We start from the raw sequence: 25,757 nt of genomic DNA, 5'->3' as shown, positions 1-25,757 counted from the left end.
CTGTATTTATTTAGCATTGGTAAGAGACACTTCTTTGAAATGAATACTAAATTATCTTGACATCTGAACATGTAAATTTTTTTTTTTCCTCAAGTACAATGGCTTTTTTGTGAAATATTCATTTTTGTATTTCATTTTGTACATCTCTGAAACTAAGTTCAAGCAATTCTGGAAGAGGGTAGATTTAGATTAGATATTAGGAAGAAATTCTTCCTTGTGAGAGTGGTGAGGCACTGGAACAAGTTGCCCAGAGAGGCTGTGGATGCCCCATCCCTGGAAGTGTTTAAGACCAGGTTGGATGGGACTTTGGGCAACCTGGTCTAGTGGAGGCTGTCCCTGCCCATGGCAAGGGGGATTGGAACTAGATTGTCTTCCAACCCAAACCATTCTGTGATCTATTTATAATTTGTCTAGAATGCTTTTTCAATATGCATAAACAAATGCCCAAGATGTGATAAAATGCAGATTGAGTATTGAGCTGGAGCGTGTTTTCTAGGCAAAATTGTATTCTAGCCTTCCAGTTTTTGATGAGGGCAGTAGAGCAGGAATGAGTAGCAGCCTTCCCTCAGACAGATTTTCCCTGGCACAAGAGATCCCTTAACCATTGCAAATGGCAGTAGAGAAGAGTGAAGTTCTGCACAAACTTCCTGTGGAATCCAGGAGGACAAGGCAGCCCAGGCAGCCCATCAACAGAAGTAGTACATATTTTGTTCAGTGCCAATTCAAAAATGTGTTAAGAAGTTAGGTGCTGCTTTAAATTATATCCCACTGACTGGCTTCTGAATCTTGGCATAGATTGTCAAAAATACATTTTCTGGGCACTTATCTCTACATTTTCTGTGTGTTTTTCATATGGTCACTCTTTGTGTTTTGTGTAAAGTGTTGATGATTCTCAGATTTGGGAAAAGAATTAAACTATAATATTTTTTTTCCCTTGAAATCACACCTAGCAGCTTTTGAGAGCTGAATGATCTATAGTCTTGGAAGTCATACAATCATTTAGTTGGTAGTTGTTATGCTTGCAACAACTTTGGGGTTTAACTGAAGCAATAAATGTAGATGCTATGAGAATATCATCTCTGGTTTGTAAATGAAAAGAAGAAGAAAAAGCTTTTACCAACTATTTTTGTATGTTTGGTTTTGTGGCTTAATCTTAAATAAAAAAAAAAGACAGTCAGTTGCCTTTAGATATAAGGGATTAGATAAGTAAGCCTGAAGTCTTTAAAAGGTACAAATCACCATTTGTATGCATGTTTCATTAAACTGAATTGTTCATTTATTTACCAGATTCACTTGAATTATTTGGGAAATTATATCCCCAATGCTTGGACACGGGAAACTGGTTGCAGTATTTGTGATTTAGACTTACTAGACCTGTCAGCTTTAACGGTAAGAATACTTTTCACAAGAACAAAACCCTTTTGAATGCATTTGATAGGTATATAGTGGTTTCTGAGGCAAAATGGCTTCAGTATGTAATATTATGTTCTGTAGATATCTCAGGATATATGGCATTTCTGGTATATGAAACTGTAATGATGGAATTTTAATTTACTGGAAGTATCAATACTTTTAGAAATGTTTCTATGTATGCATTTTAATACAGGTTTTTTCAATATTACTGAAGGTGATCCCATCCCCCAAAACCCTCCAGATCCTTACATCTGTTCACTGAGGGTGAATGAATCATTTTTGAATCATGCAAGATTCAAGTGAATAATTAGAATTTTTGGGAGGTAGAAAAACTCTTTAGATATTTCAAATTTTTAACTGCAGGCCTACAAAAAACTTGAATATGCATCAGTTTAATAATTTCTGTTACAAATAGAGGTTAATAGTTAACTTTAACATGGTTACAGTTGCTATTTTCTGAGAGATACAGAGAAATAGTCGAAACTGCTTCACCTTGTAAAGGATGATACAGATATCTGTATTGTATATGCAAATGTGTATCTGTAGAATAAATTTGATGTAACTGAGATATCAGTTCAGTTTTCAGAGTTCAAATAGGACAAACAGACACATACACGTGCATGTGTGTGTATATCAAATATTCAGGAACTTATTTTGGCTCTGTGGCTCCAAGCATGATGTCTTTAGTGTCTTTACGAATATTTCGGCTTGTACTCAGTAAATTTTAGGCAGAGTAAATACTAAGGTGTACCACAGGGAAATGTAAGGCTTGTACTTGAAAGAACATTCTGATTATTCTTAACAGGCTGTTTCCAGCAGCTGTTTCATTTCTGTTCTGCATTGAAGATCTGAATGAGAACAGGTCTTAGAAGATCAGGTTGAGGATAGCATGAAAAAAATAGTGACGTGTTGTCTTTGTAACAAAAGGACAAAGTGAAAGAATTTCTGACCAATAAGCAGCTTATGGACTGCAATATAAATTTAAAATGTTATTGCTGGAGTTGTCATAACTCTCACATTCTTTTTATTTTATTTTTTTATTTTAATTTTGCTTTGAAAATACAACATTCAAATGGTGTTCTACTGAAAGTGTTTGTACTCTCAAAGTTCACCTGAGGAAAAGAAGTTGTCTAAGTTTTTCCTAATGGTGTTGGCAATTAAAACACGGTTGCGGAGCAGTTAAATCTTAAAGCCAGTAACGGGGAGTAACTTGCAATTATTTACTGGATAGCATCCTATAGTTTATGTACATCTACTGGGAACGTGTCTTCCTTACTGTAATTCGTTCTTTGGACTTAATACCTCACTCACTCTGCCAGCAAAAATAAGAAGACTTTTCTTTGGACTCAGTGGAAGTGTTTACTTCAGGCATTTCTGGTTCAAGCCATATTTCATTTTCTGAATGTGCTTTCTGTTCTGGCCTGGCTGGTTGCTACTTACCAAGAGATCTTCAATGAAAAGAGCAATACCAGCTCTGTGCCTCTAATCATTCTTCCCATATTGTTTTATTTAACTTTCTACATTGATGCACTCATACCTTCTGAGGATTTTGCTTGTTCTTCTCATGAGCCAGCAGTACGGACACTTCCCAATGCAGTTGGAAAGCGTGACCTTGTCATCCTCTTGCTTCACTGGTGCCTCTTGTGGCAAGGGTTCACGGACATTGTCTCTGTACGACTACACAGAACATTGTCCTGTATTTCTTCCAGAAATTGTCGTACACTCACCTACTGGCTGTGAAAAAGTAAACTTTAAAAAGCAAATGTATGACCTTAGTGAAGATGAGAAAAATTTGTTGGAGAAAATGTAACACTCCGGTGCAGACTGGGTATTCCCTAAGTGTTTTTGCTGATGCATAATTGGGAAGAACCAAAACTTCAGACTTGATATACTCAAAATGCTGAGTATTAAAATTGTTCATTCTGACCTAGATTCAGATTATGCAGTGACAACTTTTTATAGTATGGTGAACCAGGGTCTAGATTGATTAACTCTCTGCTTAGTGGAGATGCAGCAGAGCTGCAGCAGAGATGGGAGATGCAGCAGAGAACTCTTTGCTTTGAGGAGATGCAGTTTGTAGGAGTCTTGATTCTGAATTTTTTAAACACTTGTTTTGGTTCGGTCACGCTTCTGACATTTTAGTGTAGACATTGGAGCCAAGCGGTTCACACTTCAGTGTACTGAAGGAGTGTTAGTAATTCCTGATTGTCCCTATAACCTTTGCAGATCCAGCCTGAACCTGCTTCTCTTTGTCCTAGAGAACAAGGGGAAAATGCCTCAGAATTAGAGAAATATGCAAGATAAATTATTGCAGCAGTTCTATTATTGGTAGCACATGTGTATGTTCAGCTTAGCAAGCCCGATGGCACATGCTGCTTTCCTCATCGCTCGAAATCAGCGGTACCAGTTACCATGACACCAGTCTCAGTGGAGTGGTTGCCAGAGAATATCACAGTTGCTTTTTTCAAGAGACGTCAGTGTACTTGTCTTCATCAGCTGTTTTGAAGCTATTAGGATATCTGCATGAGCACATATTAGGTTTGCAGATGAAGTTGTGAATAAGAGGTAGTCAGGGTAAACATCGGTGCCTAATGTTTCCGATCTGCTGCACTTGCCAGTATGTTTCTGGATTTCCGATGTAGACAGCAACACTGTAAAATCTCAACATGCGCTGATGGCTTATCCAGACACTTTTCAAGTGGGTGTTGGCTTGCTTAAGGAAAGCTAACTTGCAGCCTTTTATACTCATATAAGGTTTCTCTCTGAGCCTTGTAGTAGGTTAGACGTTTATACTAACAGTCTGTTCTAGAGGTGGAAAAAAATTTTGTTTAATCACTGCATTTCTTTGTGTAGGAGTCCAGGCCTTTGAAGGTTAAATTTCTTTGTCTTGCATAATGTAATAATATATTTTAGAAATACACAAAGTGCTGTCTAGGTTTGTTTTAATGGTCATGATCTCTATACCAAGTACCTACAAACCAGGAATTAATACCACTGTTCAAAAGATGTGAATTCACGTTGGAATAAGGTGGATAAAACTTCAGTATCCTTGGATGCAGGGGGAGAAGCTCTAGTTAGTTCATCAAAGGTCTTGATAAAATTGGAGAGTAAGGAGCCCACTTATAATGATTGGGGAAAACAATGCACATAAGCATATGGAAAGGTATTGCAGTCTTTGGCTTAAAGTACAGAGGAGTAAAATATTTTGTGGTATTTATTCTTTAATTACTTTTTAAAAACTGGTCTTCCCTATATTTTCTTGTAAATGTAACATAAATATGTATCTTACTTTCAAAAAATGAATTTGCCATGCAGTTTTAGGTGTATTTCCTTAAATACTTTTTTTTCTGTTTTAATATTTTTTTTTTAAAGTTAGAATTTTAAAAACCAGAATACATTATTTTCTACTTCCAGTTTTTGTCATTGGAATTCAGAGAGTTTTCCGGCAATATTAAATGAATTATCTTTGCTTATTTACTGAAGTCAGTGAAAATAAACAGGGGCATAGCACTTCTGAGCTAGTTGGCTTCGATTATTTGAAAGCTGTGTGGCCTAAGTTACTACAGCATGTCATTAGTTGCTTTTTAATATAACTAATCTTAGAAAGGAGACAAGTCTTATTGGTTGTGTCAAAATATCATTTTTTTTAGGAATATCCAAGAGTAAAAATTGGTGTTTTCATTGAACAACCCACTCCTTTCCTACCTAAATTTTTAGACAGACTGTTGACTCTGGACTACCCAAAGGAGGCACTCAGTATCTTCATTCATAATAATGTAAGTATGATGTTACTATTGTGCAAAGCTTCGCTTTTGGAAATTATGGTATGAATGAAAGTGTATGAGGGAGTATATGGATTCTATATGTGTACATAGTTAAACTGCAGAGGAAGAGATAATCATTCAGAATTTAGTATGCACAAGTGGAAAAATTACACAAATTAAATGAAATTGTGGCAGTGCTTACTGAAGTCTATTTAAAGAAACTGCTTAGATTCCTTCTCTTTTACTAATGAAAAATATTGTAGAGTGTATATTTCTGGGGCAAGTACTGATTGACATAAAACAACAGAGAAGAATAAGAATAGAATAGTTGCAGTTGGAAGGGACCTACAACGATCATCTAGGCCAACTGCCTGACCACTTCAGGACTGCCCAAAAGTTATAGCATGTTATTAATAACTGTTATCCAATAGTTGACACTGGATTTACTTTTCATCTTGTTGATACCCCAGTGCATTTATGTTTTTCTTGGTGCTCCTGCTGGGTGCCATGGGAAAGACTGTTGTGTCCAGGTGTATTTTGAATGGTCGTACAGATAAGTTGCTTTTTTGAATGTTTTTTTAATGCTTTTTGATAATTACCTAATGATCTCGCTGACCTTGCTGATAGTTCACCAGTGACTTCTGTATTGCTGTTTTCATGAGTGAGGTGACAGATGTGTGTAAGTCTTTTGGAAAAAACTGGACTGGAAGAGAAATGGGAGGAATTCTGCTCTTTTTCACTTGGCATGCATTAGTGTTGATATCACAGCACAAAAGGCCTGAGTAGCTAGAAGTAGAGCTTATCTTTAAAGTCTTCAGTATGCTTTTGTAAGGGGATGTTAAAGGTATAAATGTGATATGAACATAGGAATTGTAGGCTATGATAGGTTTCTTTGCTTCAGCCAGAAGTCATATGGTATTTGAAATGAGTATAAAAGACTGAATATTTTTTATCATAGAGGGGGGAAAACCCTTCCCAATATTTTAGTCATTCTAATGTCAGCCATAATATGCCAAAGCTACAAATGAGGGCACCGGGTTGGAAGCATTGTGTGCACCTGAGGTCTCTTAAATTAGAGGTAGGGTAATTAGAAACTATAGAAACAATCATTGTGACTACATTTTAAAGAAACAATGAGTGTCACTGTCCACCTGGATACAGGTAGCAGCTCCCTCTCTAAAGCTGTTCTGGAGTGGCATAAAAAACTGTGTGCCACTGAGGTTGTAGGATTGGTTTTGAAGATTATAAAATAAATATCCTGAAAAAATATTGCAGAAACAGTCTGTGAATCTTGCATCATTGGTCTGGAGGTACAGCTTTGATTTATATTGCTGATGTGTTAAATTCTTTTGCTAAAATTTTGGACAGAATAGCTTCATTTTAATGACAGATATACTGGAATATCTTCAAATACTGTTTGCCATCTGTTTGTTTAGGATAGAATACAGTGTGTTCTTGGATGCTATGTTTATGATTTCACAGCAACTTGTACTTTTCGTTTACTATAAACAATGTTAACATGATTACAGGAGGTTTACCATGAAAAACACATCAAGAAATTCTGGGAAAAAGCCAAGAACATTATCGGAAATATAAAAATTGTTGGACCTGAAGAAGATCTGAGTCAAGCAGAAGCCCGGAACATGGGAATGTAAATTCTAATTTATAAATCTGTTATAATGATGCATTTGCTAACATTTTTTCATCTTTTATGTATTTTATATACATAACAACTAACAACTTTACATCTTAAGATACAAATATGGGAGCTTTTTTTGAGGAACAAGATCTAGATATAAGATATGAACTGTTGAGTATTTTGTGTCTAATATAAAAAGCTTGTTGGGCATTGTGAAAATATCTCTCTGGTTTGAACTACTTTGATAGTCTGTCATCTTGTCTTCTATTGAAGGCATAGCCAATAGACTACAAAGAAATAAGAGGTGTCAGATTATTTTTACATTATAGTTATCTCAAACATGGGCATATATTAAAGCATGATGAGCATAAACTGTAAAGTTTAAATATTTTTTTAAAGAAGAATGCTATTGAAATAAAAGATGGTACAATACAAAAAACTTTAATAAAAAGTGTGTGCAGAAAATTATATGTAGCAGTAATTTAAAAAAAAAGGTGGAAACAGGTGCAAATGTAAATAGAAATTCTAATTGCAGTGTATCTTCTAAAAATGTATTTGGTTTTATTTTCTATCGAAACCCTTTTCAAGCTAACTTATCACAGAATGATTTCACAGAATAGAAGTACCTTTTGCATTTAACAATTGCACTCTTGTTGTCATAGTCCCTCCTCCTTGAAAATATGATTTCAACTTGACCTGGGCATACAGGTGACAGAATTATATTTCTTCCTATGTTTCAAAGAGACAGGGATATCCTTCAGAAGTGCTCTAGCACAAGTGTCTGCTTTCAGGAAAGAAAAAAAAAAAAAAAAAAAAGACTCACAAAGGCAACTATCTCATCCTTGGTCTGGCTTTTTTCTTTTTTTCTTTTTCCCTTTTGTTCTTACTAGGGAATCCAACCCTTTAGCTTTTAAACCTGGCACTTGCCAGGCCTAAATCTGAACCTTGTATCCTGTGTCAGTCTTGCCTGTCAAAGGGTCTCTTTAGTGGCTGCACCACTGGCTGCTACCACAGAGTTGCTCATGGCTCTCCCAGTATGTCTGTCAGTCTGATTATGGAGTTTTACAGACCAGGATTCCACCAAGACCTCATGTGGCCCTTGAACAGGCTTCATTCCTGCATAATTCTTCCACTCTGTTTTCTCCCAAATCTTCCATGAGTGTCAGAGCAGAGAAATTATTTTCAAAAGACCCTTTTCTTTTATATTCGGGGGTTAGGAGCATAGTATAGGCTGTTCATGGCATCAGCTGAAAGAATGAAGGAAGAATCCTGAGTCTCCGTGGTGTTCTTGGAAATTTGTTTGGATGGGGTTTTGTTGTGCGGAAGATATTTGGCTGAGGTCCGTGCCTCTCCCATAGCCTCTCTAGGAAACACTACAAATGTCCACTGGTAGGGTAAGCAGCCATTCACATGTTTATAAATATTCTTTCTTTCTTTCTTTCTTTCTTTCTTTCTTTCTTTCTTTCTTTCTAATAGTCTCTAAAGCAAATGTACTATGTTTGCAAACTTTTTCAAGTAGTATATGTTACATATAACTGAGGTGGAATTTCTGGAGTTGCCTTTTCCTCTTTGTTGTTATATAGACACCATAAGGCAGAATCTTTTGTGTAAACAGTTTCTATACTCTTACTAAATCTCACCCAAAGATCTTTAAACCTGCTATCTTTTGATAGAACCTACTGACTTACAATGTGACAGAGTTTTTAGTAGGATATATGGTCTTTGCTTGATCTGTGGATAAAAAATAGTAATTTAAATGTATATTTGCACAAAATCATTTCAAATTCTGTTATGTAAGGCAGGGAGATAATCATACTTGTGATGTGTACCACTGGATACACTACACTGTGATGTGTATCCATTGTCTGGATATAATTTGAGCCATGTTGTTCTGCTTTGATAGGCCTCTTTAATAAAGATTCTGTCCTAAAGAGATACATAGCATATAGAGAAAATGTGAAGTATAATGCATGTGGAATGAGATCATGCCAAAATACTGTATCATCCAGAAAGTATGAGTATTAGTAGTAGGATCGTTCATGTGACCAATGTAGATACAATTTGATGGCTCCTTTCAATTCGACTGAAGTAGGTTCAGTTCATCTGCTGCTTCCTTTGCACTCCTGGTCTGCTTGGTCACCTTCGTAAACATCACCAACTTCTCTGGAACAAATGCATTTTACTTTTCCTCAAAAAATCTAGCTCAGAAGTATGGGACGTTCATGGCAAAGGCAGATACTATAAAAAATCATTTGCTTTCAACACTTCAGCTGGCTTCCAACATAATAACCTCATTTGTTTCTCACTAATACTGCATTGGGAATGATTTGAAAAGAGTGATTCTTCAAATCTGTTTAATGGCTTGATTTACAGAGATTGATATATTCAGTCTTCTGATTAGTTTTTTCCTGCCTCTATCTGCATTATTGACTGATTGTTTTGTTCCATCTGCCTCAAATACTTGCTTTCTCTCTTTTTCCAAATTAGCAGATTTTAGTAACTCTCTGTTAATTTCCAGTAGGTTTAGAATTAATTTAGTCTCCTCACTTGCACATTTTACACAAAAAGTCTATCTATCTGAACTTCAAGTTCAAGGCTTCAAGTAATACAATTCAGTGCCTAGTGACAGAATTAAAAAAAAAATAAAAAAAATAAAAAATAGAGAGCGAACTTAAGCATTGAAGATCTGGTTTGTTTTCAGCAGAATACTTTTGAGTATATAATGCGGTTGGATCAGTTTTCTCCTTACCTCTTTTTTTCCCTTTTTGGCTCAGTAAAAAGTGGTGATAAATCACAGTGAGGTTCTCAGTAAATGAGAATCTCTTATATCAATATGTGGGAGAAAATAACATTTTTTTAAATTTCACCCATAGTCATGCAGGAAATTTCTGTCTACTTTTCTCATTCACATAATAAAGAATAATTGAAGCATTTACTTTCTTGCTTCATCTTGACATAGAAAGCCCTCTCCTGTGCTTGTGGAAGTTGGATAGGTATTGGAAAGGTCTCCAAATTGTGCAGTGAGCAAAGGCTTGTTACAATTCAATAATATTGGCAAACAGGATTGCACAGCGTTCCTTATTGTGGGTTGAAATAGAATAAGAAGGGAGGAGAAGAAAGCAGAATAAAGAGAAGGAAAGTTTAGCTGCATGTTGTCTGTTTTCTCTGCACGTACATCCCTTGACACCCTAAAATAGCATTTTCATGTCTTTTTTTTTTTTTTTTAGCCTTTGTCTACAGGGAATGTATTAGCATTCTTACAGTTCATTCTTTTTTCTTTAAGAAAGAACTCATTTGTGGGTTTGCCTTGTTTGGAGATAAGATTTCAACCAGCTGTAACAGAATTTGTTATGACAGAAAATGTAAAGTATGTTCAAGCAATAACAGAAAGTGAGGAAATACAGGAATTTATCTCATTTGCTTCGCTGAGGTTTTATTTATAAAAAGCTTATTTTCCATAATCTTTTTTTTCCCCCAGGGACCTTAGGGCTTCTTTTTTTGGGGGATTGTTTTTTTCCCTCCCTCAATAATATTAGTAATAGAACTAGCTAGGATTTTTCCGGAACTTTTTAAAAAATGTGATTTACCTCAACTTTTAGTGGGAATGTGCACATTTTAATGAAGGCTTACATTGAAAGCTTTCAAAAGTTTCAGTAAGACTAGTAGGGAGATCAGTATCAGTTAGAGAGTTTGACCTCACTGTTGAATTTTGAGCTAAATTTGGGGTTTCCTGTGTGCTTCTTGAAAGTCAGAAGATATTAAGTCTGTCTCTGAGCTCCCATTGGTATTGATAAATAATGACATGGATGCAGGAGGACTCCCTTTCAAGTCCTGTGAGTAGGGCAAGTACCTTGGCTGTAGTTGAAGGAAGAGCAGGGATTAAATCTGTGTCTTCCAGATGTCAAGTGATTTCTTTTGGAGACTTGGATTTTCTGGAACTGAACACTTGAGCAATTTTGGGTTTCAGCTTCTGATGGAGGAGGAACATTTTGAACTTTGAGTGTTGCAGAACAAAAACAATTTTACCACCCATATCTGATTTCAGTAGCTTCCAGGTGTGATAACTGTGATAACAATACTTAAGCCCGAGGTGCAAAACTAAACGCTAGTGCTTTACTTGTGGCTACCTTTTGTTTGGGTCTAGTGATGGGTAATAAGAGTTTCTTTACACTGTTGTGGCTATCTGGAGAAATGCAAAATGTAGTCCTAAATGGCAAGCAGTGTCACCCAATCTGTCAGTGAGTGCTGCAGGCTTGTATCCGGGGCATCTTCTCTTTCAGTGGTCTGTCAAACAGTGTTGGTGCTCTCCCTTCAGGCTCACAGTCCACATCTGGAATTGTATTTCCAAACTGTGAGAGGTATAAAAATGACAAATTGATTATTTGCAAATAGAAACTGTGTCTAAAAAAAAAAAGTAACTCAATGGTAAAGAAATTGAGTAGACTATATATGTCTTGCTGCTATAAACAACTAGCCCCTTGGAATATCTCAGTGGAAAGTTTGATGAAGAGAAGAGCAGTGACACTTTCCCTTTTCAGATGAGGTCACTGTTCCAGATGGACTTGCGGTTCGTAAGCAAAGTTAAACATCGCTGTGATTGCAAAATACTGTAAACTGATCTGCTGAGCTTCATTTCACACTTCCAACAAAAATCTTGGCCTTCTACTACATTTTTATTAATTGTTACACTGAAATGGCTTTAAGTTATGTACATAAATATAACTTTCTTTTCAATATTTGGTCTTAGTTTAGGAGCATGTGGAATATACAGTAAGTCGATTAAATGTTTCAGCCATTGAATTTGGATTAGGTAGTATAGTAATATACATATGAGTACTGCTAAATAGCACTTTCTACTTGTTCCTTCCTGTAACCTGGATATACGTAATAAATAGTTTCACATATAATCTAGGATTTCTACATCTGGAGAGGTTAGCATACACTGTAAGAAGATAATACCTTAACACATGAGAATATCCAGGATTACTTTTATTTCCTTGGGAAAGCTACTTGGCAACACTGAAAGCCTGAAGAGAAGTGAATTTCTTAAGAGTAGGCTTGTTTTATTAATTTTGACAGAAACTTTTCCAACTCTTTTTCTGTATATCTGAAAGTGGAAGTGTTTCATGGAGATTTTGTTAGTGACCTTAAGGTACAAAGGCAAAACTTATACTTCACATTTGACATGGTGACTTGTATCTGGAAATGCAAGGAGAATTATGATTTAAACATCAAGTTTTGCCATTTGGTGATCCAGTCTTCAATGCTGTATAGAAAGACAGGGGGGAAAATGAGTCAAAGTCAAATAGGAGCCTTGATTTTTTGCCTTTTTATATATATCTATACACACATATAAAAATATATATAATATAAATACATATGTTTCATGTTCTTGGCTACAGAGGTTGAAGTTAGAGGTGTCACGTTGTGGGTGATTTGTGCTGCAGCTGAATTTCCAGACTATTTAAGGAGTAATGCTTTCAAAGAGTTCTCAATAGATTATTGAATGACTAAGTGTGACTTAGACCAAAACTTATAATGTATTATTTTGTGTTTTGGATTACTATGCGAATGAAGAACAGAAGGATTTTTAACAGTAAACACATTGGACCAGTTTTAATAGAATTCTTTGGCCCTGGATTTAAAGGGGGGGGGGGGGGGGGAAAGGCAAAAGTTGCAGAACCATACATTTTGAAATTATGTAATCAATTTTCCAGTCATGTTTGCCTACAACTAAATATAAATCTATTCCATTTGTTTTTTCACATTTCATAATTAGAAACATCAATTCCATTCATATTTTTGTTAGCAGCAAAAGGTTTAGCTGCTTTTGGGGAGGTGCTGGCTAGTGTTGTGGCTGGAATCCTGGACAGGCATCGAGTCTGTTGGTCTCTCAGGTTTAGTTTCCTCATTAGTAGAATGAGGATAAAGGAGCTGAATATTTTTGGAAAAAAAATAATATCTAATGTCAAGAGCAATGTAAAAGGTTACTATTAATAATTGTAATTATTCTAATGATAAAGCTACATGTGAATTGTGCTCAGTATTTGTGAAGCTTTGAACAGAACAGGCTAGTAATGGAAAATGCCATAAAGATCTCATTACTGGGCTGTGTTATGGCCGAAATAAAGCCTGCTGGTTTCAACAGGGGTAATTATGAAAGAAAGTGCTGATTAAGGAATTGCTGTCATAAACCCATGTATACATAAGATAGAAAACTGTCAGTGAAGGAGATGTCAGTTAAAGCAAAACCAGAGACTGACCAAAGATTTAAACTATGGGTGTGTGTCCAAACGCGGTGGCAGTAGTGGGAAGACTGTTTTGGTATTTTAAAAATGTGGCTCAAATCACTACTACACCTTTAGTGGTCAAGTTTGAAGAGGAACGTTTGCTTAAATTTATGGAATAAAAAAGCTCTACCTTCTACTGTGATTCCAACTTCTAAAGTTCTTTGAGCAGAAGAAAGTTTGAACAAAAAGACCCAAAAGGCGTTGATAAGTAGTGATCCTTACAGGAGCCAGACAAATGCTGAGTGAAGTGCTGTGTTAGATAGTGGAGGGTGACAGAGGAGGAGGGCAGGAAGCGATGCCAGCGGTTGCCTTGACTTGTATGTAGCCTGCCACATCCACCGTTTATCAGATCTTCTGAAGTGACAGAGATCTTTTCCTTTGCAAAAACAGTCACAAAGAATCAAATTGCATGGAACTTAAACTAAAACAGTGTTTATAGATGCTTTAAAGCAAGAAAGTAAAATAATTCTAATGTTTCAAGCAGTTACGATGGAATTAATGCAAGTTCTGTCAATAATAGTGGGGAAAATAGACAAAATCAATAAAACACCTGCATGATAGAAAGCTACTGCTTGTTCCACTTCTAAAAGTATATTTGATTTACTATAATTGCCTGCTATTCTCTTGGCATAGGAAAGCTGGATTCACTCTATGGGGATCTTAATCTAGCTTGTGTACCCTGCCAGAAACATACAAATGTAGTTTGTGTATCTTGTATTCATATTTAGAGTAGAATGTGTCTTCTGCTTGGCTGAAGCTTTGTTTTGAAGGTGTGGAAATCTATGCAAATAATTTATTCTGATAGAAATAGTGTATGGGACAAATTAAATTCCTTTTTCTAATTTCCATTCACCGTCTGTGCAATTGTTTTATATTTCTGTTTACCAACTGTGTTATTCTTGTAGGTCACAAGAAGACTAAGAAAAGATCTTTAAATATATATTTCTTTATACTTTTTGTCTGACACTCTCCATCTCACCATAAGGTTTCAATTACTGTTCAGATCAGCAGATCTCATCTGCCGCATCTTTCCCCAAAGACAGTGTTACAGCCACATGCAGTTACTTACTAGGGAAGCTTATTTAATAAGCTCATACTTCACTATTAAGCGACTGTACTGATATCCAGCTATATAAATTAGTAGCTTGATTCCCCCCAGCCCCGTCTTCCATTAGGACAGTGCATGGTAGCTCTTACTGAACTTGGTAAAGGTTAGACATCACTTAGTTTATTAAAAGAAAAAAATAAGGCATCTGATCCATATTTTTAAATCTTCTTTTACTTTATCACACTACTGTAATCTAAAGACACCTTTCTTTTACTATACCACACTGCAGAGGGCTTTTAATGCAATGTATAAGTAGAGCACTTCGTTGTGGTTTGGGTTTTTGCATTTTTTTTGTTTTGCTGTTTGTGGATCTTTTCTGGACGTGTGTGAGTTAACCATTGTTTTTCATCTTTTTAGGGACCTTTGTCGCCAGGATAAAGCATGTGAATATTACTTCAGCATAGATGCAGATGTCGTGCTGACAAACCCAAAAACTTTAAGAATACTGATGGAACAGAACAGGTGTGGTATATCTCTTGATTTTACAGAATTTTCTCCAACTTGAAAGGATTCTCTGGGGCCCATCCAGAGAAAATAAGATCCCATCCTTGCAGAGTTAGATCCTCTCTGTTTACCTGTGGTATTTGGTTGTCATAGCTCATAACAGGCTCAGAGGCCAACAATTCACAAAGCATTTTGTTCCTGTCAAGCAACAATTCCTGGTGTGAATTTCAAATGCTTCAAAGTTCCTCTGAAGAGAATGGTATGGTGTAAGCAGGTTTTATTAAATGAATTAAGATTTCACTGACTAATGATTTCAAAGTTGGTGACACACAAAATCTTATGAAAAACCAACCCCAAAACCCAACATTCCCCCCAAAACAAAACTAACAAAAACTCCCTAGAGTTTATTACTGTAGTATTTCAGTATTATTACTTTCTTTTTAAATCATAGATGCAATAAAACAGTGGAAAGGTATTGGAGATGAAGCAGCTGTAATGCCCAGTCTCTCCTTGTATTAGTATGTTCTCTTAAGTTATACAAAGCTGTGACCTTAGCAGCAGCAGCAGCAGCTTTCAGCAGGCTATGTGCTTCACTCCTGCCAATTTGTAACTTCCTACGGTAGGTATGTAGATGGTGGTTGCCTCGTCATAAATCAGGGAATCTCAAGTGTATCAGAAACATAAATTATCAACGTCTGTTTTGACCTACTAGTGAGAAGGGTTGGAGCTTAAGTAAAGATATGGCTGTCGGTCCTTTGCATTATATTCCTTGTAATATTTGCTGTTGTAGAAAGAGGCTAAAAGTCAGGTACACTAGGTGGAAGAAACATAAGCTTTGCAAAATATGTCTACCAGTAGGCATCCTCTGAAACAAAGTACCATTTTAATTTTATTCTGGTCAACTTAGTCTTCCCCTTTTGACTCTGTTAAGTTTTGGGTAAGCTAAGTCCCACTGTGGTGTGGTGTGGGTTTTTTTTGGTTGGTTTTTTTTTTTTTTTTTTTTTTTTTTTTGGTCTTTGACTTTGTGATACTTTTTGTCATTATGCTACGGGCAGTATTTTTTTGCTTGACTGAAAATCAAGCCACCTCTGATTTATAGGAATCTTTGCTTCTGTTACACTGATATTGTTTCTGGGCAGTGGGTACTTGGCTGCTGTTCTTCAAGCTTAAGTTCAGAATAGGTCATGATTTGACAGTCACTGGTCTTGTAACTACACTATACTCCAAACTGAGGAAAGCTGGTATATTTTGACATATAGTCTATGTATAACAGTTCACATTTTCCTATTCAATATGTCACTTCACAGAAAGATAATTGCTCCGCTTGTAACTCGTCATGGGAAGCTTTGGTCCAATTTCTGGGGTGCTTTGAGCCCAGATGGCTATTATGCTCGATCAGAAGATTATGTTGATATTGTCCAAGGAAACAGAGTGTAAGTAATTGTAAGCTAATTTTTAAAGTCAAGGCACCCAGTATGCTTATTAGCAACATATTCTTACATTTTCATGCAATCTGGTATTCCTGAATAGCTTTGGTTAGTTTTATTGTTTAGTTTTTTTCTATTTCATAGGAATAGAAATGTTTTCCCATTTACAGCTTGAATAAAAAAGCAAAGTGTTTAACACGATGAGCTGGTATTAGTAATGGACATAGTCATTACTAGTACCTGTCTGATTGTGTCTGGTTCCTCTAGCAGTGCATAATACAAAAATGGCAAGACAAACAAATAGCAAACCCTAAACTGTATGCCAGGAACCTCAGTCAAAAGAAATGATTGTTGCATTCATCAAATAACTTCGTCATCTCTTTGGGGCAAATGTTTAATCAACTGAACAACTATAATTCTTCATGTGTTTCTTCCTGTATATTATGTCAGGTATATCCTAAGGAGCTCTTGAGAAATAGTTCTGTCACTTAGCCTTTTGGGTTTATCCTTCCCCTTAATGAACGTGATCTAAGTTTTTCTAAGCTTGACTTTCCCATGTGGTGATACCTTTTCATTGCCCTGGAAGAACAAAAAGGTCTAAACCAGATTGACTGCTTGAATAGGACTGGCTCATTTTCAGTCTCACAGAAAGATGTGCTCGTGGCACTGGGAGGGAGGAAATCTGCAGAGCGAGCGTTGTGACAGCAATGCTTTTTTGTTGATATTGGCCCAACTGACATAAATACGTGGCCTGCTGTGGTCTGCGGGTATTTGTGTGAGGAGGTCAGACCAGCTGTGTGAAGCCTCAGTGAAGTCTGTAAACTCACTTAAAAATCTGTTTTAGAATTACTTTCTCCATCTGGTAGTGTAGAATAATATTGTAAGAGTTTGACTGATTGCCTTAACTATGGAAACATGAAGTACATTTGTAGTTAAAACTCTTTAGAGAATTTGACCTTTCTTTTTTTTTTTTTTATAATAATACTTCATCAAAGTTGAATTACTGCCTATGTTTGAGATGTCCACATTGTCCAGCTGTAGTTTTTCAAATGTCTTGGGAACCTTTCAGCTTCATTTCCTTGAAACTTGCTTAGTCTTTTCAGCAAATACGGAGATGCTGATTTGACAGACTAGGCAACAGATTAGTTTTCAAGGCTTTAAACTATTTGCATTTTGTGCTATTTTTTTTGTTTGTTTGTTTTTTGTTTTTTTAACAGAGGAGTATGGAATATTCCTTATATGGCTAACATATACTTAATTAAGGGACAAACTCTCAGACTGGAGATGAAAGAAAAGAATTACTTTATGCGTGATAAATTGGATCCTGATATGGCTCTCTGCAGGAATGCCAGGGAAATGGTAAGGTGTATCTATAACAGCTTGCTTTTAAATACACACAGACTTCTTTGTCCTGCTACACTTGACTGCTTCACTTGATTGATCTTGGATATTATATTTTTACTTCTAATTCAAAGTACTGGCCAATTTTTGTGACATAGAACATTTTAGGTGTATTTCTTTAAACTGTTGAGAACAGATGTTTTTGCCAGGCCAGTGCACTGGTGCACTGACTGCATGATGGTTTTTATTTAAATGCACGAAAATTCCTATTGAGGTTAAAATACCTCTCTTGTTGGCACAACCTCAACAGGATCAAAGAGGGCTCAACTCCTCTGCTGTGTTTGACTTCAAACTTACCACTGCATTTAAAACACCCCTATTACGCATGTTTTTACACAGTGTGAAACTTCTAGCAGACTAAGTTGGAATATTTTTCAATTTTATATTTAAATAGATACATATTTGAACTAGTGACAGGAAGTGTTGATATAAAAAGCCTAAGTGATTTATGAAATTGTACAAATCTTCTCAGGGAGCATGAATTAATTACTAATTTTTCCAGATAGATTAAAACTGTGTCAGAAATTTGTTACTTGCATTAAGCTGTAAGTAATGAGAGAAAAGTTATTTGTACTGTAAAAATATGAATATGTAAATCCACATTTCTACTGATATTTACACTAGTTTCAGCACAGAAACAAATAAGACCTAAACCAGACCTATTTCCAGACACTATAGCATTGAAAAATAATTTTGCTGAATTGAACAAGAAAAGTTGGCAAGTATTAATTTTTTTATTTCCTCATAACAAGGCATGATCTCCTTTGTTTGTACTGATTCTTCAGAACATCCCCATCCAATTCTGTTGTATTCAAACCTTCTCAGCATCAGTTATTGCATCCTCATGCTTCCCCTGTGCTCATTAAACTAATCGGACTGGCTCATCATAAAATTGCTTTCTCTTCTCCTCTTTCTCAGTCTGGGCTGTAAGATGGCCTGGTACATGCTTGGTTTTGTATTGCAGCAGATAAGAAGGGGCTGGTGAAACAGCTTTGACATGTGTATTATGAGCTTTGCTTGGAGATGCATGTTGTCTGTAAAGGCATATCAGCTTCAGATCAAAGGCTGCTATTTCCCTAATGTAACTGTGGAAACCTAGTAGTAGTCGGAAAAAGAGAAAGAGATTATGTATCAGAAAACTGATGTGATGATTCTCCTTCATTTTAGACTTTACAAAGGGAAAAAGACTCCCCTTCTTCGGAAACATTCCATATGCTCAGACCCCCAAAGGTGTTGCTTTATTTTTTTTATTCATTAGTTATTATTACATGCAGTATTATTCTACCACAGGAAGATACTTCTCCTCTGTCTACTTACTCTAATGAAATACTGCTCTAGCTTTCTCTTTAGTCTTCTAAGGTTCAAGTTGTTGCCAGGGACAGGTTCTTCATGACCAGCTCAAAACATCTTAGAGGGGCTCATTGTTTCCTCAGGGAGGTTTCTCAATGCTTCTGATGTCAAGGTGTGCTGAAGCTGTGCTTCTGTAGCCAAAATTGTTTCCGCAGTCCTAGGGAGGAAAGTTCAAATCACTAGTGGGTCAGCCAGGCCCCCTTGATGACCACACAGGGCATTTGTGAAATTGGTGTCATTTTAAGCTGTTTTTGTTGACCCAGACCCTCCTTATTCTCCCTGCTGCAGCTATTTTATGATTTGGTAAGTGCCCAAAACCGGGCACATGTTTAACATAATAATTATCTTTCTAACAGTTTAACTCTTTTTCAGACAGAAACATAGACAGAAACACCAAAATATCTAAATAAGAATGTCTTCATCTGCTGCATATCTAAAGGCCACAAACACTTTTGAAATGTGGTTTTAGTCTGAAAAACAGTAAACTGAGAAAAAAAAACCCCACAAACCCTACATTTCTTTAAGAAGAACTATTTTCTGCTACTATTTCTAATCAAGAGAGTTTTGTTAATATCTTCTGTTAATAACTTGATAATAAAGCTGTATCTTACCACACTTGATATCTTGCACATATTTTGCAGTGTTTGCTTAAGCAAACATACTTCACAGTGCTCAGCTGTTTTGTACCCTGATCTGAATATTCTTTTATGCTGTATTTGCCAATATCTTTTTATTTCAGGCCAATTCACCAGAGGATCATGTAGTGAATACTCTGAAATAAGTTTCTTGTTCTGACTTCCAGTAGCCTTTTTATTCTTAGCTTAATCTTTCAGTTTTTAATCAGAAACTAAACCCCAGATGATGGTTTTCTTGTAGGAGTATTTTCAGTTTGAGAACAGGTGCTTCCAGCGTGTCTGCTTAGGTTTTCTGGAAAACAAATCAACCAACCACTTCTCTGTTTTTTTCCTTTCTATAAGTGTATGTGTGTTTATGTTATGAACAATATATGTTTTGGTATAACGTGTTTAGAAAACAAATTCAACCAAATGCTTGTAAAGAAGAAATTATGAACACTAGTTGCTGATTAGAATCAACCATTTGAAAATTAAAGATGCTAAATGAACAGCATGTGTGTAATATGTATGTACAACTGTGTGATATATTTTATGAAAGAGCAGGCATAAACAAACGGACTTTTTTGAAACATCATTTTTGCAAAGATGGACAGTTTTGCTAATGACATTTTCTCTACTTGGTATAGGGTGTTTTCATGTACATTACCAACAGACATGAATTTGGAAGACTTATTTCTACAGCCAATTATAATACCTCCCACTACAACAATGACCTCTGGCAGATATTTGAAAATCCTGTGGTATGCATCTAATTATTGATGAAACAGTTATTTTATTTGAAAAAATTCTAAAGGTTTCTTTATTGTAAAGGACTTGGGATTTAAAGACTTTACGTGGAGAACATTTGTTTATTATACACTAAAAATTGGTTGTGTACTAAAAGGTGTTCTCTGCCACTCATTTAAGCAAATGATAATGTATCATATCAACAAGCCAAATGATGACGAGAGTAAGGAGTTGGATATATGGCCCTGATGTTACAGGTTTCATGATTTGACATGATGAGAGCCAGTTTGTTTATGGGTATAAGAAATTGTTTAATTCTTTCCAAAGCTTTCAGTAGGGCAAATGAATAGAAATTATTTTTGTAACTTATGAATTCATTTATTCTCTTTTAATGTTTTAAAATCATGACTTTAGGACTGGAAGGAAACCTATATAAATCCAAACTACTCAAAGATCTTCACTGATAATATAGTAGAACAGGTGCGTATAAGTAATTTTCTTAAAATTTGTGGGGTTGACTGATAATCATTTGGTATACAGTAACTATTTCCATGCAAATGCTGTTTTGGTCCACAGCTGAAAAGCTTTTTGATGTTTTGGATCAGAACTGAATTTTTGCCATTCTGAAAACTAGATGAGGGGAGTCCAAAAAATAATTGCTAGAGTTCTCAGAATAATGTAGTTGTCCAAGTAATTGCTGTCTCCAAAATACAGATATATTTATGAACTAGTACCACTAGCAGAAGGTCTGACAAAAGTTAAAGCCTTTTGCTGGATCTGAAGAGGCTTCTTTTTTTCTTTTTTCTTTTTTTTTCCTTTTCTTTTTTCTTTTTTTTCTTTTTTCCTTTTATTTTTTTTCCTTCAAAATCTGCCTGGCTGCTTGCTTTCATGCAACTGATCTAGACAGAGCGCTTCTAAGGTAATTGTTGTACCAGTGTTGGATGATCAGTCCTGTGACAATTAGGGACAGTGATTTAATGAACTGTGTTTCCTTAAGAAGCCAGGATACGTTGGTTTTGTGTTTAAAACAATGTTAAGTTTTAACCTGCTTTTCTTAATAGCTTGTAATTTAGAAGATCAGGGTTGTTATTTAGAGCAACCAAGGCACAGAATACATGGGTATGCTGAGACAGCTGTTAATGCTGGCTCATGGCTTACAAGGTAGCTTGTAGTTTTTGCTTTGTTCTGTGAGAATATGCTTGTGGATCAAGACAAAACTTAATTATTTAAATGTATCTGAATTATGGCTCAGATGAGAACAGCTGATATTCTTTAGTGTCTAAGAAAAGTGAAGATGTCCTTTTTTAGCAGTTGAAAAATAAAAGATAGCTGTTAAAGCTTAACTCCACTGGAAGAGATGAATGTAGTTTAATTTTTTTATTTATTTGCTTTTGTAGCCATGTCCCGATGTGTTTTGGTTTCCCATATTTTCTGACACTGCCTGTGATGAATTGGTAGAAGAAATGGAACATTTTGGACAATGGTCTGGTGGAAAACACCAAGTAAGTGCAGCTAATATAAACATGACCTTAATGAGTCAATACCTTTATAAGCAGAAGTCACATCGTACTACAACAAACAAACATTCCAACAATTGCCAATAACCCAAGATATCTGTTTCATGGTATAAAATGTTTAGTTTAGTCTATCATGAAGCTTGTTCAGTAGATTTAGAGATATTCCTCAATTAACCTCGAACTAGCAAATTCGGAGAGTAGCAGTGGCGCAGTTGCTGTAGTAGTTATCCAACAGTTATCCAAGCCTGATCTTGGATAGATGTTGGTAACTGTTCAAAGTTCTACTTGTTTACCTCTTAAGTACTAATTTGTCAGATTTGTCCCCTTAAGCAGTTACCCACAAATGTTATGAGCTGTTGTGTTTGTGTTTGTGTCGGCAGAAAGTTGAAGGTATTCATTAACTACTGCTAAAATAGGAGGAATGTTTGTCATATTCACAAATGTGGTACCTTGGAAACACGATAAATTACAGTCATTATTTTACTGCAGGGAGAAGCCTCCAGAAACATACTTTTAACTCCAAATTATTTCAACATTTATTACCTTGTCAAGTTGAGGCCAGTATTCTCTTGATCTGATATAACTTCAGTTGCATCTACATCTCAATAAATAAAATCATTACCCCAGGAAACCCTTAACTGCAGGCAACACATCCAAATATTGACTCACCTTTTTAAAAATTTTCTAATTTTTGCTCATTGAGAGCTCAGCTTTTTTTTTTTTTTTTACAGCAGTTAGCTGTGAAATTACTGTACAGCAAGCTCACATATGCCCACTAAAGCATTGCTTTGTTGCAGTTTTGTGATTCTGCAGATTTCAAATAAGTATTTTTAGAAGTGCCAGAAGCATTCCGTGTCCATATTTCAAGGCTATTTATGGTGTTTTCATTAGGACAGCCGTATTTCTGGAGGTTATGAAAATGTCCCAACTGATGATATTCATATGAAGCAAATTGGACTGGATAACGAATGGCTGCATTTCATAAGAGAGTTCATTGCTCCAGTAACGCTAAAAGTGTTTGCTGGCTATTATACCAAGGTATGTGTTTAAAATTTTTGCAGATAATTACTGTGTGGCATGAGTAATTCTAAGTATTTTATTGAATATACCCTAGTTATTCTGATTGGGGAGTTTATACATGATGTAGCAGTAGTTATAGAGGAATGTTGTTGAGTTGTTAACTCAGCTTTAAACAAAAAACCCCTCCAAGAACCCCATGTGTGACTTGTTCATAAGTTCACTTGTTGATGTCTGACTGTATATTTTGTTTCAGGGCTATGCTTTATTGAATTTTGTTGTAAAATACAGCCCGGACAGACAACGGTCGCTTAGACCCCATCATGACTCCTCTACATTCACAATTAACATTGCTCTCAACAAAGTAGGAGAGGACTTTCAAGTAAGTTGACAATTTAATGACTTAAAAATTGTTGTTCTTTGAGTTCCTAATATTGTTTCCAAACTAGAGCCCGAATGGATATTCTTAAAGATGATGTTGAAAAGGAAAAGATGTGCGTCACAAATTGAGATATGTTATTCCTTGGTGTTTTTTGACAAGTACTAAATTTCCTCGATTGTGGGATGCAGAACTGGTCAAAATGGTTTCAGATGGTGGGGGATAAGGGGTTTAAAGAAAAACTTCGGAGGTGTTAACCATTTCATTTTTAACATTTCTGAAATGCTTCATTTCTGTACAGTGAAAATCAATTTTTCAAAATACTTTAAATAGTCCCAAGTTGTCTCAAATGGCTTCTTTTAAATGATTCTTTTTTAGATAAGCCACAGAATGAAAATTTTCAACTGTTGTTCCTGGATTATTTTTTTCTGAGATAAATTACTTTCTACTTTGATATTGGTTCAAATAAACCAGTCCCCAGAGTATGGAGATAGGCAGGGCTGTGGCAGTAATATTCAGCTTTGACTAGTAGAGAAACTTAACTTGTTTTCTGTATAAACCTGTATTACTCACAGTCCTACTTAACACCCCTAAGTGTGTTTCTCAAACTTAGTACTTTAGGAAATACACCTTCAGTTTGAAAGCAACAGCCAGATTAATTTATTTAAGATTTTTTTAAATGCTGTCCTGGATAGGGATGCGGCCCTGGAACAAGGCCTGTGAATAAGATTTGCTTCTCCCTGGTGTCATCTACAGTAAAGTTATTGAAGGTCTGTTTGTCAGAGTTGCTGCTTGACTGAGTTGTTATCCAGGGAATGCTAAAGCAAAGCAAGGGGAAATCTTTGTTTGCAAATGCATATCTGTTATGTATTGCTCTGAAGATGGTGTCATTTAAACAACCTTGTTAGTAGAGATAGTGAAAAAAATTTACTGTCAACAGCCTATTAATAATAACAAAATATTTTAAGTTCTGGATAAATAAAAAGGAACTTACTCAATTTAAACACAAGGTAAATGTTTGGGATTTTGTTTTGTTTTTATTTTTGCTACAGGGAGGTGGATGTAAATTTCTTAGGTACAACTGCTCCATTGAGTCTCCCAGGAAAGGATGGAGTTTCATGCACCCAGGAAGACTTACTCATTTACATGAAGGACTTCCTATCTTGAATGGCACAAGATACATTGCAGTATCATTTATTGATCCTTAATTTTATTTTTTTCCCTCTTCAGCAGTGTTTGATTCCTTACATAAACATTTATTTATAGATTTCTTGAAGATGGTGATAAAAGAAACTTTAAGTTACTGTTCCTAGACAGCAAAGTTACTTTGGGCTAAAAGAATGAAAAAAAGAAAATGTTCTAAAATTGTTGAAGATTTCTCAATATCTGCTCTGAGCCTTGAGTCACAAAGTAAACATGTCCTGCTTATTTTTCCATTCTGCTGTCTTAAAAAAGTAGGTAAGAAGGGAAAATGGAAAAGCATTTTATAATGAATCTATTTTCTTGTTGAAAAAAAACCCCAAACCAAACAAGCCTAGATGCAAAATTATCTGCAAAAATTATTGTGGTTTTCATTCAGTAAAGTGACACAGCTAAAGTTTTTTGTGGTGTGTATATTTGGTACCAACCAATTAAAAACCAAAGCATAAAACCAAAATCAAGTGAATCTTGTATACAGTTGTTGAGGATAAGCAATAATTCCATATGCTGGTACATACTGAAGGGAAAACATCTCGGTAGCCTGTTTTCTTAATTCATTTTCAATAGTGAAATATACACCTTTAGAAGAAAAAAATAATTTGTGGAGATGGAGCAAAGATTAAGTAGTTTAGCTAAGAAAAAATGGTTTATCATTTGTTTTAAAAATGCATCCTGTTGAAAATTTACTTTTCTTCACCAAGTGACCTTCATTTAAAATGAGTTATTTTTCTAAATGTGTAATTGCACCCAATTGATACTGGAAATTTGATGTTTATTTTCAGAGTGCTGGTAAATTTTCATAATAGGATGTTTTATAAAGACAATTTTCTACTCTTACTTAAAATTACTTGAATTTTGTATCAGGAAAATGAAATTGTGGCAGTCTCTCTTTTAAAGCGAAGGGCCTTAACTTGCCATTTATTTTAAGGAAATCGATTTAAAATATTCCTACTGTATCTACTGTTTGTAATTTAAAGAAACTTGAAGCAAACTATCTCAAAGTCTACCGTGCCAAAATGCACATGTTGGAAAAACTTGTGAAAAATAAAGGGTAATGTTAAATTAATGTAACAGCTTTTACTTGACTGTATTAGGTAGTTTCTTTGCATGTTGCCATTGTTCTTACAGACAGTATATTTATTGATGAATATTTGTAAAGGAATTGTAGATATATTTAGATTGGAGGTTTCTCTAAGTGTCAGGGTTTGGCTTATTTCCAGTGTTACTATTGAAATTATTTCTCATGTGAGCTGGTCCCTGTGTATGTTACAGGAAGTGCATTACACTTTCAGAATCACCCCAGCAGGGTGGATGTTTCTTGTTTTCTGTTACAACCTTCCTTTTTGACATAGCGGCATTCTGAGGATCTAAACAGTAGTTCACTTTTTACCTGCTAATATTTAAAGAAACTTTATATCACATTTCCTGAACAGAAGCTTTACTTGAA

At 35.5% G+C, this 25,757-nt stretch overlaps 1 protein-coding gene across 2 annotated transcripts in view; it reads left to right on the top strand.

Annotated features, from left to right (window-relative positions):
• PLOD2 (procollagen-lysine,2-oxoglutarate 5-dioxygenase 2) overlaps window positions 1-25,376 on the top strand; it is a 55,040-nt gene extending 29,664 nt beyond the window's left edge. Inside the window, exons 8-20 of one of the 2 annotated variants that reach the window (XM_075761154.1) lie at window positions 1,288-1,389; window positions 5,064-5,189; window positions 6,707-6,828; window positions 14,572-14,676; window positions 15,966-16,091; window positions 17,303-17,444; window positions 18,654-18,716; window positions 20,098-20,211; window positions 20,612-20,677; window positions 21,595-21,699; window positions 22,606-22,752; window positions 22,988-23,113; window positions 24,163-25,376. In XM_075761154.1, coding sequence (XP_075617269.1) covers window positions 1,288-1,389; window positions 5,064-5,189; window positions 6,707-6,828; window positions 14,572-14,676; window positions 15,966-16,091; window positions 17,303-17,444; window positions 18,654-18,716; window positions 20,098-20,211; window positions 20,612-20,677; window positions 21,595-21,699; window positions 22,606-22,752; window positions 22,988-23,113; window positions 24,163-24,318 — 1,500 coding nt within the window. In that variant the 3' untranslated portion in view covers window positions 24,319-25,376. The remainder of the gene's footprint in view (window positions 1-1,287; window positions 1,390-5,063; window positions 5,190-6,706; window positions 6,829-14,571; window positions 14,677-15,965; window positions 16,092-17,302; window positions 17,445-18,653; window positions 18,717-20,097; window positions 20,212-20,611; window positions 20,678-21,594; window positions 21,700-22,605; window positions 22,753-22,987; window positions 23,114-24,162) is intronic. The other variant, XM_075761153.1, reaches the window with a different exon arrangement.
• Window positions 25,377-25,757: the final 381 nt, after the last annotated feature.

The sequence above is a fragment of the Balearica regulorum genome, chromosome 9 (assembly GCF_011004875.1).
Source record: "Balearica regulorum gibbericeps isolate bBalReg1 chromosome 9, bBalReg1.pri, whole genome shotgun sequence".
NCBI lineage: Eukaryota > Metazoa > Chordata > Aves > Gruiformes > Gruidae > Balearica > Balearica regulorum.
Note: the sequence above shows the minus strand (reverse complement) of the source record. Positions and strands in the feature narration are given on the sequence as shown.